This window comes from Lissotriton helveticus, chromosome 7 (assembly GCF_964261635.1).
Source record: "Lissotriton helveticus chromosome 7, aLisHel1.1, whole genome shotgun sequence".
In the NCBI taxonomy this organism is placed as follows: domain Eukaryota; kingdom Metazoa; phylum Chordata; class Amphibia; order Caudata; family Salamandridae; genus Lissotriton; species Lissotriton helveticus.
The window spans coordinates 718,643,867-718,657,987 of NC_136068.1; the positions used below are offsets into that span (position 1 = coordinate 718,643,867).

General features: G+C 49.1%; 1 protein-coding gene across 4 annotated transcripts in view; it reads right to left on the reverse strand.

Moving 5' to 3' along the window:
• The window catches only part of RBM27 (RNA binding motif protein 27), an 870,586-nt gene that overhangs the window by 213,855 nt on the left and 642,610 nt on the right, over nucleotides 1-14,121 (reverse strand). For all 4 annotated transcript variants that reach the window (XM_078653046.1, XM_078653045.1, XM_078653044.1 and 1 more), the window contains one exon: nucleotides 345-473. In XM_078653046.1, coding sequence (XP_078509172.1) covers nucleotides 345-473 — 129 coding nt within the window. The remainder of the gene's footprint in view (nucleotides 1-344; nucleotides 474-14,121) is intronic.

Sequence of the window (14,121 nt, forward strand, 5' to 3'; positions counted from 1 at the left end):
AGGAATCTGAGGCTAGATGTCTCCATCAGATAGCAACTTTCAGAATGGATGCAGCTGCTTAATAGTAACGGTGGTTGCAGTCATCAGTACGTTTATATTCAATGTCTGCCCAGTAACTAATAACTCAACACAGTCAACGTTTTTATAATCTTATTATTCCAACAAAAAATACATAGAATGCAGCACCTTTTAACAGAATAAAGAACGTAAACAGGAGGAGGGGTCACTTTCAGGGCTGAAACCCATTAAAGCAACATTAATTCAGACTTAACATGGGGAGTGGAATTAAAATGTTTGCTCTGAAATCAAATTTTGTGAGCTGAACTACTGCAATGGTTACTTACTTGACAGTCATCTACAGTAGAGGTTGATTGGTTTGTCTCACTTTGGTTCCCACTTGCTTGTCCAAGATTATGTTTTGCGGATACCTTATTAAGGACATATGCACCGGGACCTTGTGGCTTAGGTAAAGCCTTGAAAAAAATGTAAAACAGGTGATGAGTTATTTTCCTCAGACGCAACCAATGCTTTTAAATGTAACTTTTTTTTAAATTATGTTATAATCAGACATGAAACCAGAGGGTGAAGCTAGAGGGTGAAACCACTGAAAAAGTAATATTATTCATATTAATGTGCTTTACATAGAACATGAACAAGTTGCAATCAAAAATTAAACCAGCTTAATCGCATACAAACATTCCAAAAAATAAATTTCAGAGGGTGGCAGAAAATACTAGTTTAAGGTCTTCCTGAAAGAAGACTAGAAAATGATGGCATTTGTCCACAAAAGAGTACATCCATTTTTTTGCTGTGCCAGTAATAATAATACATTTTATAAAGCGCCTGGTTTCACTTGGAACAGTGAGTCCCCGCGCTGTGAAGACAGACAACCACGCACGCACACCAATTTGTCAAGCACGGAGCTCCAGGGGACCCGGCAGTACATGACTGATTTTGTGCTTGTACGGCTTTGAATCTCATTGCTTCCAAATGGAAAGAGTAGGGGATTCTGAAACCACAATGGCTCCCAGAAACATTTAGAATCAGGTCTTGGTTGCATTGACAGATCATATAGTTTCCTACCTGTCGGTGTAGTTTTGCAGCTTGAAGACTTTCTGGGTTCACTATGCTGTGCATTATCCCACCATCTAGTGATTGGGTCCGGAATCGTAGTATTTCCTCTGTTTTTTTTTCTCCATGGCCCAGGTGGGCATCGACATCCCACCATTTTGTGTCCTTCGTGACGTCGACGCGCTTCCGTCGGAAGCTCCCACCTTTGGTCGCCATCTTCGAATTCTTTTGTTCTAGTCTTGTGTTATCTTCCTTTGTTGATCCATTTAGTCATTATTGCAAGTTAATCCTCCTTTCCTCCTGTCCCATCTTTCTGGCAGAGGAGGGTGGGCTTTCTAGTGAATCCAGAAAGTCTTCAAGCTGCAAAACTACACCGACAGGTAAACTATACGTTTTGCAGCATGAATCTTTCTGGATTCATAGACTTAGTAGCGGGTTGTCCTTATCGTGGGTGGAAGACGAGCACTGGTTACTGAAAATGTGTTGTGCTTCCTTATTCATCTGAATATCCACACAGAAGTGCTTAGTGAAAGTTTGCACTGAAGACCATGTTGCAGCTTGGCAAATGTCTTGAATAGGTGTGTTTGCTAGAAACACAATTGTTTCTCCTTTCTTCCTAGTAGAGTGAGCTTGACCTGCTCCTTGTAACTGTTGCCCTCCCCGCTTGTGGCAGAGTTGAACTGCTTGTGCAATCGACCGTGCAATGGTGTTTTGGTGACTGGCCGTCCCAAAAAACTGATGGCAAAGGATACAATGAGGTGTTTCATCTTCCTGCACTCCTTGGTCCTTTCTATATAGTGCATGACAGCCCTTCTGGAGTCCAGTGTGTGTAGCGCCCTTTCTGTGCTTGCAGTAGGTTCTTGGAAAAAACTCGGTATTTGGATTGTTTGGTTAATGTGGAATCGAGACACCAACTTTGGCATGAAGTGTGGGTCCGTTTTCATTACAATCCAGTCGCTGTGTATTTGTAGGTAGGGCTCTTGGAGTGTTAGCGCTTGCAATTCACTTACTCTTCATAGCAACATGATAGCCACTAAGAAGGCTGTCTTTAGTGTGAGAATGTGCAGTGCTGCCTTATGAATAGGTTAGCACCACATTGAGGTTCCATGTCGGTGCTGGCATCCTTTTTGGGGGTGCGATCCTTTTAGCTACTTCCAGAAATCTTTTCACAACTCTTCCCTGTTTCTCCCCTCGTGTAAGCTACTATCGCCGCTAAGTGCACCCTTAGGGATGTGTAGCTTAGTTTGCTTTGTTGCAGGTGTGTTAAGTATTTTAGTACTGTGGATTCCCTTGTGATCTTCTGTTGTAGTTTCTCCTTGATGCACCACTGGGCGGACTTTTTCCATTTTGCTATGTAGCTCTTCCTTGTTGTTGATCTCCTTGCCTCTCAGAGTACTGCCATAGTACTTGCCGATAGTTTGAGGTGTGCAAATTCTATTTCTTCGGGAGCCATGCTGCTAGGCTGAGGCTCTCTGGCTCTGGGTGCAGAACCTTTCCGTTCTGCATAGTTAACAGGTCCTTTCTTTTTGGGAACGGGTTTGCTGGTTCTTGTGCCATTTCTACTATCTGTGAGAACCAGGACTGTCTGGCCCACTGGGGTGTTATCAGTATTAGCGTCATGTTGCTGATCCTGCATTTGTTGAGTGCCCTGTGTATCAGTGGTATCGGGGGGGAAAAGAGTATGCAAATGTCTTTGACCAACTTATCCATAGCACATTCCCTGGTGACAGATGGTCTGGTTGTCTGGATGCGAAGTGTTGGCATTTTGCATTCTGGTGTGTTGCAAATTAGTCTATTTGCGGTGTTCCCCACCTTTGAAATATTTTTTCTATTTCCTGCTGGTTTATCTCCCATTCGTGGGATGCTGACGTCTGCCTGCTGAGTCAGTCTGCTTTCACATTGTCCTTCCCTGGTAGATGTATTGCTGGTAGGTCTATTCTCAGTAGAATGGCCCATGTTCATATCTCCTGTGCTAGCTTCGATAGCGCTACTGAGTGTGTTCCTCCTTGCTTGTTGATGTAGAACATGGTTGTGGTGTTGTCTGTTTGGATCAACACCCTGTCCCCGTACAGCTCCTTCTGAAATGCTTTTAAGGCTAGGAACACTGTCTTTAGTTCTAGGTAGTTGACGTGTTTTACTGCATCTTTCTGTGTCCATAACCCCCTCACCTTGAGTTGGTTCATGTGCGCTCCCCAACCTATGTGAGAGGCATCGGTTGTGATGGTCACCGTTGGAGTTGGTGGTGTGAATGGCTTCCCCTGTGCTATGTTTTCTTTGTTCCACCACGCTATTTCCTGCTGCACTGCGTGTGTGGCAATCACTAGATCTTCCCAACTCCCTGTTGCTTGTGACCATTGCTGTTGGAGCCAATCTTGGAATGGTCTCATGTGGAGTTGAATATCGGAACTAGGTGTATGCATGACTCCATCATTCCCATGAGCTTGCTCAAGGGCCTCACTGTCAGAGCTTGCCCCTAGCGGTAGTGATGTGTCTCCTTCAAAAGTGCCTGTGTACTCCTCGTGCTGGGGAACACCTTACCTTGTATGGTGTTGATCTCTGCCCCTAGGAATACCTTCACCTGTTCTGGATCTGTTGAGGATTTTCCCCAATGTATTGAAAACCTTAGTTGCATTAGCGTTTGAGTAACCTGCTGAATGTGTTGTTTGTATTGGCTGTATGAGTTGGCCTTTACAAGCCAATCGTTGAGGTACGGGTATACGTGTATCCCTTGCCTCCGTGGGTGTGCTGCTACCGCAGCTATGCATTTTGTGAACACCCTTGGTGCGGACTTTAGCCCGAATGCCAGGACTGTGAACTAGCAGTGCGTTTCCTTGATCACAAATCTTAGTAGGTGTTTGTGTCTTTTGTTCATGGGGATGTGTAGGGAAGCGTCCTTTAGGTCTATAGTTGCCATGTAATCCCATTTCTGTATCTGGGGTATTACTTCTTGCAAAGATGTCATTTTGAATCTTTGAGTCCTTAAAAATTTGTTTAAGAACAGTAGGTCCAGGATAGGTCTTAACGTTTCGTCTACTTTTGGTATGAGGAAGTAGTTGGAGTAGACCCCCTTGTTTCTTTCGCTGTACAGCACCGTCTCTATTGCCTCCTTCTTTAGGAGCTCCTGTGCCTATTGCAGCAAGAGTGATTTTTCTGCTGTAGAGTGTCTCTTGTAGTTTGGCCTCTTGTTTGGTGGTGGCCTTTCTAGTTCTATGCAGTAGCCGTGTTGTATGAGGTTTAGTATCCATTTGTCAGTTATGACCTTCTTCCACTCCTGGAAGAAGTGTCTGATTCTGCCTCCTACAGGTGTTATGTGCTCGAGGAACTGTTTCTCTTGTGGTACTAATAGTTTGTCTTTTTCCTTGTATTGTGGCTCCCCTTGAGGTGTTGTGTGGGTGGGCGGCGTCCATACAGCGGAGTCACTTTGAGGTAGGTTGCTGTCCTACTCCTCTTGTCTGACCTCGTCCGTTCGAGCACCCTCGAAAGGTTTGGCCCCATGGCTGGTACTGCCAGCTTTACTGTTGCTGTGTCTGATTGCCTCCTTGTTAACCCTACTGGAAGGCTTGATGTGATGTTCCAGGCTGGCTGTTTCCTCTGCCTGCCAGTCTCCTTGAGGGGGTGCCCCTTCTCATTCCCCTGAACTGCAGCGCTCCCATGGACCTTGCAGTTTCATTGTCCTTTTTTAGCTGCGTAAGTTTTTCGTCAACCGGAATGCCGAACAGTTGTTCTCCGTTAAAGGGTGTGTTCAGGATGTTATTTTGATGTCTGGATGTCTCCGCTGCACCCAGGGCCGATTTTAGGCTTGTGTTGGGCATGTTCCTGCCTTCTTCCACGAGGTGGTATACCCTCTGTTGGTACTGCTCCAGGAGATGTTTAAGCAGTTGGCCAACTTCCTCCCAAAGCTGGTAGGCATGTTTGTTAATTAAGACATTTGAGTTGGCGATGAGTCATTGAATCGCCACACTCCTCTCCATTTTCCTCCCTGTGAGGTCCATTCTCCTGTTCTCCTTGTCTGGAGGTGGTCTGGAGTTAGCGGATACATTGTCCCTCTTCCTAGCTGTCAATACTATTATCGAGTCAGCAGGTATTGATCCCTGAATATATGCTGGGTCGTGTGAGGAATGTTTATATTTCTTTTCTGTCCTTGGGGTCACTGACTTACATACAGCTGGCTCCCTGAAGGCCTCCCTGCCCTGGTCCAGCAAACTTGGGAGCATGGGTAGGAATTAGCTCCTGGTCTGTGTAGGAAGCAGAGTCTCTAGAAGAAAACAAGCTTTGGGCTTCTCCTACTCTAGCTTCACTCCATAAGTGGCTGCAGCGTTCTTTATGACCATATTGTATATGCCAATGTCATCCAGCGGCGAAGGCCTCGACAGATATGACTCTACACCCTCTTCTGGGTTTTCATCATCGAGATCCTGCCACTCCAGGTCTTGCGCCTCTGAGGATGTCGAGTCCTGGTAGGTCTGTTGATCCTCTTCCCCTTCTGCCTCGAAGTAATCTAGGCGCTCTTCCTCCTGTTCTTCGGCTGGTTCCGGCATTTTCGGGGGATCAGGGTCCTCAACCCCTTCTTCGAGCTCTGCTTCGTCTGCGGGCCTCGAAGGGATGGTGTACCGGCCCATCCGGTCGTCGAAATCCTTTTTCTCTGGAGGATGTTCGTCATTTCGGCCTCGAACTATCTCCTCTTCTACTTCATCTCGGCCACCTGTTCGGCGTCGAGAGCTCTGGCGCTTCGCTTTGAGGTCATCGGCCTCTAAGTCGCCTTTAACTCTTTTTCCCTTCGCGTCGAGCGTTCCTTTTCAAGACTGGGCTTCGACGACCTAGTTTCTCTAGAGTTTTCGCTAGCTGGGAGTCCTTTTCGAAGGATTCGCTGGGCTGTTTGTCCTTGGGTGCAGCTGCGGGCGTCGAGAGTTGGCGGCAGCGCTCCTTTCGAGGACTTTGCATCACTCTTCCGAACGTCGGTCGGTGTTTTTGTGTAGACTCTTACCTCCTTCGCCAACTTCTTCTCGGTCTTGACGACCTTGCAGTCTTCTGGTCCCTCCGTGATGTTGTCCTCTTCCCCAATGGAGAGGACCAAATCTCGGAGTGAGGGGGGTGGTCATTGCCCCTGCATGGTGTCGTTTGCCCTTCGCGGCCTCTCCCGAACTCTAAAGGTCTTGGGTGTGAACGCCAAGCAGGCGTTGCAGTCTTCGCTTCAATGGTCGAGCAGCAGGCAGAGGTTGCAAAGTGGGTGTTACTCCTTCTGCACGTATTTGTGGTGGCAATTCTTGCAGAATTTGAATGGAGTTTTGTCCATCTCCGCACTCAGGGAGCCCCCTGTGTGCGGATTCTACGTTGGACGTCGAAGTTCTTGGTGTTTGCCCTCCTCTTAGTCGTCCCAGTTGTCCGGACTGCAGTCGGAGTGCTGAAATCTCCAACCTTCACAAAAAAAATAAGAAATACTACGATTCAGGACCCAACCACTAGATGGAGAGATAATGCACAGCATAGTGAATCCAGAAAGATTCACGCTGCAAAAGTATAGATAATGCAGTACATTTTTATTTGATCCTAATTTCATTTAAGAGACCAGTTTAACTGCCCAAGTAGTGGATAGATCTGATCAAACCAGCTGAAAAAGAGTTATGTTTTGCTGCTGGATGGATAAAAGCTTTAAATGGGGAGAGGTATGACTGGTACATCACAGAATGCATTGCTAACTTAATTTGGTCAGGGGCTTACAAATGCTTAAATTTCTTTTGCAAGTGAAGGTAGAAGTTAGCTTAGTGGGCAACTCCATGGATGTGACGGATGAGGGTAGTCCCAAGAGTGAAGCTGTGGAATTTAGCTAATGAAGAGATTAAGTGGGGATATCTATTGATACAACAATTTAATGCTTTGTATACCATTTCCTTTCTTTGTTATATTCCATTGGTAAAAGGGTGTACTGAGCAAAGCGGGAATGTGAATTATGCTGTGCTTTGCACACTGCACATCGTAACTGACAATTTACAGGCATTTTGTATTCACTAAACAGTAACTGAATGTTTACCGTGATTTTTTCCTCAGGGAATTTCCATTTTTATGGTGTACACATTCACTTGCTATGCACCTATTTTGGACTGTATTTGGGCTTCAGCCAAGAACAAAGTCCAACATCCTCACTCCGAGATTTGGACCTCTCCATTGGGGAAGAGGACAACATCACGGAGGGACCAGAAGACTGCAAGGTCGTCAAGACCGAGAAGAAGTTGGCAAAGGAGGTAAGAGTCTACACAAAAACCCTGACCGACGTTCTGAAGAGTGATGCAAAGTCCTCGAAAGGAGCGCTGCCGCCAACTCTCGACGCCCGCAGCTGCACCCAAGGACAAACAGCCCAGCGAATCCTTCGAAAAGGACTCCCAGCTAGCGAAAACTCTAGAGAAACTAGGTCATCGAAGCCCAGTCTTGAAAAGGACCGCTCGACGCGGAGGGAAAAAGAGTTAAAGGCGACTTAGAGGCCGATGACCTCAAAGCGAAGCGCCAGAGCTCTGGACGCCGAACAGGTGGCCGAGATGAAGTAGAAGAGGAGAAGGTTCGAGGCCGAAATGACGAACAACCTCCAGAGAAAAAAGGATTTCGACGACCGGATGGGCCGGTACACCATCCCTTCGAGGCCCGCAGCCGAAGTAGAGCTCGAAGAAGGGGTTGAGGACCCTGATTCCCCCGAAAATGCCGGAACCAGCCGAAGAACAGGAGGAAGAGCGCCTAGATTACTTCGAGGCAGAAGGGGAAGAGGATCAACAGACCTACCAGGACTCGACATCCTCAGAGGCGCAAGACCTGGAGTTGCAGGATCTCGATGATGAAAACCCAGAAGAGGGTGTAGAGTCATATCTGTCGAGGCCTTCGCCGCTGGATGACATTGGCATATACAATATGGTCATAAAGAACGCTGCAGCCACTTATGGAGTGAAGCTAGAGTAGGAGAAGCCCAAAGCTTGTTTTCTTCTAGAGACTCTGCTTCCTAAACAGACCAGGAGCCAATTCCTACCCATGCTCCCAAGTTTGCTGGACCAGGGCAGGGAGGCCTTCAGGGAGCCAGCTGTATGTAAGTCAGTGACCCCAAGGACAGAAAAGAAATATAAACATTCCTCACACGACCCAGCATATATTCAGGGATCAATACCTGCTGACTGGATAATAGCATTGACAGCTAGGAAGAGGGCCAATGGATCCGCTAACTCCAGACCACCTCCAGACAAGGAGAACAGGAAAATGGACCTCACAGGGAGAAAAATGGAGAGGAGTGTGGCGATTCAATGACGCATCGCCAACTCAAATGTCTAAATTAACAAACATGCCTACCAGCTTTGGGAGGAAGTTGGCCAACTGCTGAAACATCTCCTGGAGCAGTACCAACAGAGGGGATACCACCTCGTGGAAGAAGGCAGGAACATGCCCAACAAATGCCTAAAATCGGCCCTGGGTGCAGCGGAGACATCCAGACATCATTATCTGCCAATGATTGGGGTTACGGAGAGAAGGCATGCCTGTCTGAGGATCTCTGGCTTCAAGCCAGAAGTCCAAAATAACATCCTGAACACACCCTTCAACGGAGAACAACTGTTCGGCATTCCGGTTGACAAAAAACGTACGCAGCTAAAAAAGGACAATGAAACTGAAAGGTCCATGGGAGCGCTGCAGTTCAGGGGGATGAGAAGGGGCACCCCTCAAGGAGACCGGCAGGCAGAGGAAACAGCCAGCCGGGAACATCACATCAAGCCTTCCAATAGGCCATGAACATGGATTATTAGCTGGATGCCTGTCTGGAGTTGCACTGAGATTAATTTGGAAGCTGCCAGATTACATGCAGATTCAAACAGTACCAAAGTTATTGATGAATTAAATTGTATTGCCGCCCTACTTATCTTTGTCGTCCCTTGATGGATTTACAAAAAAACTGTCAACTTATAGAAGGCTAAATCTGCCAAAAGTCTATCAAATTTTCTCCGGCTCCATAAAACTATCCCAAAGTTACTACTAAGTCAAAAATGTTTACTTCCCCATAACTCACCCTCCACTGTATCTTCATGAAACCTGAAATACCCATAGTGGGCGAAACTTGGAAATTCCTCCCACATTGATGGAGCTTAATCAAAACAGCCCTAAAGTTATAAGCAACTGAAATTGTTACTGCCACCTCCCTTTTAACTGTACCCCACACATTAATGAATTGGTAAACCATCAGAAAATAAATATATTCATGACTCTACTAAATTCTATGCAGATTCATGACCCCGTGCCAAATGTATTAGCAAAAAACATTTAGGGGTGGATAGTCCTTGTTGGCCCTGCACAAATTAAAAAATTCTAGGAGTAGCCATAACATAGTAAACGTCTGCCAAATATAATGCATAGTCATCAGACTGTGCGAAAGTTATAAGCAAACCAACAAATGGCTTCCAAATAACAAGACATCCAAAAGTGTTAACGCACAAGTTACTACTTGTGTAACGATATATCTGTAAGAGACATTAGTTAGTATTAGATTCCTTACCTTAGATTATCCCCAGGCGTCAGACTGGATCCGGACATTTTTGCGTAGCAGTACCCTTGCGCGTCGGTAGGCGTCATCTGCGGCTCCGCGTCCGTCGTTGGCGTCGTGGGCGCCGTGATGACGTCGTCGGAGTACTTAGACGCCGCCTCCACGTGCTGACGTCAGTTCTTAGACACAGCTTTTCCACGCCAGAAACGCAGAGCCATGTTAAAAACCAACACTGGTGCAATTGAAACTAGGGCCCTGAAAGGAGACAACCCTAACCCTAGATATTGGTTCGCAGAACTGGGAGGATGGGTGGGTCGGTAAGGAATCTAATACTAACTAATGTCTCTTACAGATATATCGTTACACAAGTAGTAACTTGTGCATCTGAAAGAGACACGTTAGTATTAGATTCCTTACCTTAGAATAGATACCCCAGCAATACCAACCCCGGTGGTGGGTCTGCGAACCAATAATCACACCAGAAATTCCCGGAGGACGGAACGGCCAAAGAAGCCATCCCTCCGGACTTGGCTGTCCAGGCAGTAGTGTCTCGCAAACGTGTGCAGCGATGCCCACGTAGCCGCCTGACAGATGTCTTGTAAGGGCACTACCCTGCCCAGGGCAGTGGTAGTCGCCGTGGCTCGGGTAGAATGAGACCGCAATCCAGCAAGAGGCTCTTTCCTAGCCAAGGAGTAGCATGCCTGGATACACAGGATGATCCACCGGGAGATGGTCCTCTTGTGCACCGCTTTCCCCTTCTTAGCGCCCACGTAACCAACAAAGAGTTGGACATCCACCCGGAACTGGCGTGTGCGATCCAAGTAGAATGAGAGCGCATGTTTTGGGTCCAGACGGTGGAGCCGCTCTTCCTGTTTAGAGGGATGCAGTGGAGGGAAGAAGGTTGGCAAGGTGATAGACTGCCCGATGTGGAAGGCCGTGACAACCTTGGGCAGGAAAGAAGGTTTGGTACGCAGCACCACTTTGTCCGGATGGACAGAAAGGAAAGGTGGAGTACAAGAAAGGGCCTGGAGCTCACTCACTCTCCTGGCAGAGGTGATGGCAACCAGGAAAGCAGTCTTCAAAGTCAGAAGGCGAAGAGGACAGTTGTGAAGTGGCTCAAAGGGAGCGCACATCAGAAATGTAAGAACCAGGTTCAAGTCCCACTGAGGCATCACAAACGGAACAGGAGGAAACGTGTGTGTGATGCCCTTAAGAAATCTATTAACAATAGGGGACTTGAACAAAGAAGGTTGATCAGGCAGCCTGAGAAAGGCTGACAGGGCAGAAAGGTAGCCCTTGATAGTGCCCAGAGCAGAGCCCTGCTGGGCAAGAGAAAGAAGGAAGAGAAGGACCTCAGAAAGAGGGGCATTGAGGGGATCCACAGCCTTTGCTGTGCACCATGCCACAAATCTGTTCCACCTGCAGGCGTATACCGACTTTGTGGAGGGACGCCTGGCTGCCAGAATGATGTTACAAACTTCAGGAGGCAAGTCAAATGGCCTCAACTGTCGCCGCTCAATCTCCAAGCATGGAGGTGGAGACTGGACAGGTTCGGGTGGAGGACCGTCCCCTGCTGCTGCGACAGAAGGTCCTCCTGAAGAGGCAGACGAACCGGGGGATCGACTGACATACTGAGTAGCTCTGGATACCAGTACCTTCTCGCCCAGTCCGGAGCCACAAGGATGACTTGGGCCCGGTCGCGCTTGATCTTCTTCAGCACTCTGGGCAGAAGTGGTATAGGCGGAAAGGCGTACAACAGACCGCAACTCCACCCGCGACGAAAAGCGTCTCCGAGCGAGTGCCGCCTTGGAAATTCCAACGCGCAGAACAGATGACATTGCGCGTTCTCTTCGGTGGTGAATAGATCTAACCAAGGCTCTCCCCATCGCTGAAAGAGGCCTTGCGCCACGTCCGAGTTCAGACGCCATTCGTGATCCATCATGCACCGACGACTGAGCTCGTCCGCCCTGGCGTTCTGAGAGCCTGCCAGGTGTTGAGCCACCAGGGTCACGCCTTGGCGTTCCAGCCATTGCCAAAGGCGAAGAGCCTCTTGACAAAGGATCCACGACCCCACCCCGCCTTGTTTGTTGCAGTACCACATGGCGGTGGTGTTGTCCGTGATTACCTGCACTACACTCCCCCGGACAGAGGGGAGGAATGCCTTCAGTGCCAGACGAATCGCCCGGAGCTCCAACAGGTTGATGTGGAGCCGGGTCTCCGCCGGAGACCAGAGGCCTCTGATCTCCGCCTCTCCCATGTGGCCTCCCCAGCCCTGGAGGGACGCGTCCGTCACAACTACGTGCTCCGGTTGGGGAAGGGAGAGGAATCTGCCGCTGACCCAATCGTGGTCTGTAAGCCACCACTGCAGCTGACTCGCAGTGCCCTCCGAGATCAGGACGTGGTCGGATAGTGTAGGAAGGTGGATACCTGACTATGGTTGCCCCCAACTTTTTGCCTAGTGTTTTGCTGGTTTCTGACTTAGTTGGCCTGGGATCCTGCTATTCAGGACCCCAGGCTTCCTGCTCTCTCTGTTAAAATGGACTCCATGTACCTTAGGTACATATCCAATTGGATACTGGGTCACCTTATCAGTCCCTGTACAGTGTATCTTAGGTACCCAGGGCATAGGTGCACTCAGGGCCTACCAGGGGCTGCAGCATGTATTATGCCACCCCTGGCTGGCCACCCAAATCTGACACAACTGGCTGCAAGACAGCTGGGGCAAGGTGGTGTAATCACCCTTTGCTTTAGAGATAGTATACCTATATCTTACCCTACAATGGACACATATATTCCTATCAGTCACTCCTATGGCAGGCCTTATCAATCCTGAAGGCAGAGTGCTTGGAATTATGTGAGATGGTGCTCTGGCATGAGCTGAGCCCGTTTGCAGCTTGCGGAACCAAGTCCAAATAGCTGTTCCATGATAACGCTATACCATATACTCTTAAGTGCATTATAATCCTCGCGGTTAAATGCTAACTTTGGTATAGCTTTATCAAAACATGTCGAGTAAGGTGTCATACGAATTGGAATACTAACCCCTCGCCAATTCTGGCGACGGGGTTAGCATTCCACCCTTCTAGAGGGACACGACATGTATGTAACTGTGAACCCCGGTTAAAGTCAGACATAGCCTCAGCTCCACAAAATGGATGCTGCCACCGAGACACAAGTCTGCCCTCCTGCTGCTGGGAGTCCTTCCAGCAACGGAGGCCTGGACAAAGGGTTTCCTGTCAGGGGCGGTGCTAGCACCATCCCAGACAGGATTTTGTGTATCCCAGGTAGGCAGGGCTGAAAGGAAGGTGACTGCAAGTGGCACCCCGGTGCTCACTGTGCATATGCCGGCTCAAACCAGTTCCAGGGGCACCCCAGCCCCTGAGCTGGGGAGAGACTGGACAAAGGAGAGGGGTGTAACCACCCCCCTCCTGGTCCCCCCCATAGGGCAGGACCTAGTCGCGTGCCAGCCCCTTTTCTTAGGATAAAGGTAGGAGCAGGCCCCCTTCCCAAATTAGATAATTCTGAATCTTGATTACTTTCCACGAAAGGAACTCTTGACTCTTCTGAAGACTCTCCCTTGTGGCTAAGGAGTAGCCACCCTGCACCAGCAGGCACCATCGAAGCTCTTGCGGTTTGCTGTAGTCCATCCTCCGGATCAAGACTGCCCAGCTCGACGAGACCCGGTTTTCCCGCCATCGCTGACCTCTACCTACATCATCCAGCCCAGCTGAGATTCGTGGGTGTGACGAGACCCGTGGGACCGGCCATCTTCAAGACCTGCACGACGCTTCACCAGCACGACCCCCGAGTGACCCTCGAGTAAGTGCACTAGGGTTTGAGAAGCCCTAACGCTGAGCAGCTCCAGCACCGAAGTCCAGCCCCCCCAGCCTCCACGAGATCTGCGTGGGGCCCTTCTGCTCTTTGCTGCTCACCGCGTTGTCCGGCTACTTGCCTGCTGGCTTGTGGCCCTCCTGACGACGAACCACGACACTTTCACCGCTGGTCTGGTTGCTCCAGACTGGCCCTTGCTCCCCTCCAACAGAGGAGCACCCTGGACCCTCCTGGTCCACTCCAGACGCCATCTTGAGTCCACCGCGTGGGCTTGACTTTGCCAAGGCTTGTTGCTCCAATCCTGGTTTCAGCAGCACCGACAGCAGAGACCTTCGTGGGACAGCTCGCCCCTCCATCCTGGTCGCCGACAACGCCTCCTGGTCCGAGAGACTGCAGAGCCCAGCGTCGCCCACTCACCTGGTCGAGGTGACTTCATCCGGTGCCATCCTGGTGCCCATCTGATCACTGGCTAGTGATTAAGAACTGAGTCCCCTCTGCTTTCAGGTCATTTTCAACTCCGATCCAGGCTTGGATCACTCCGAACATCTTCACTGGTCGCCTGCCAGCAACTTCTTCTTTCAGGCTCCATAGACTTCAACGAGGATTCCCGACGTCTTTTGAACCCTATGCAGCCGCGGCCCCTGGGCTAGGTAACTTGAGTATTTCGGTACTCCAGCACAGGTTCACTATCTAAGTGTCCAGATCCTTTTTCGTTT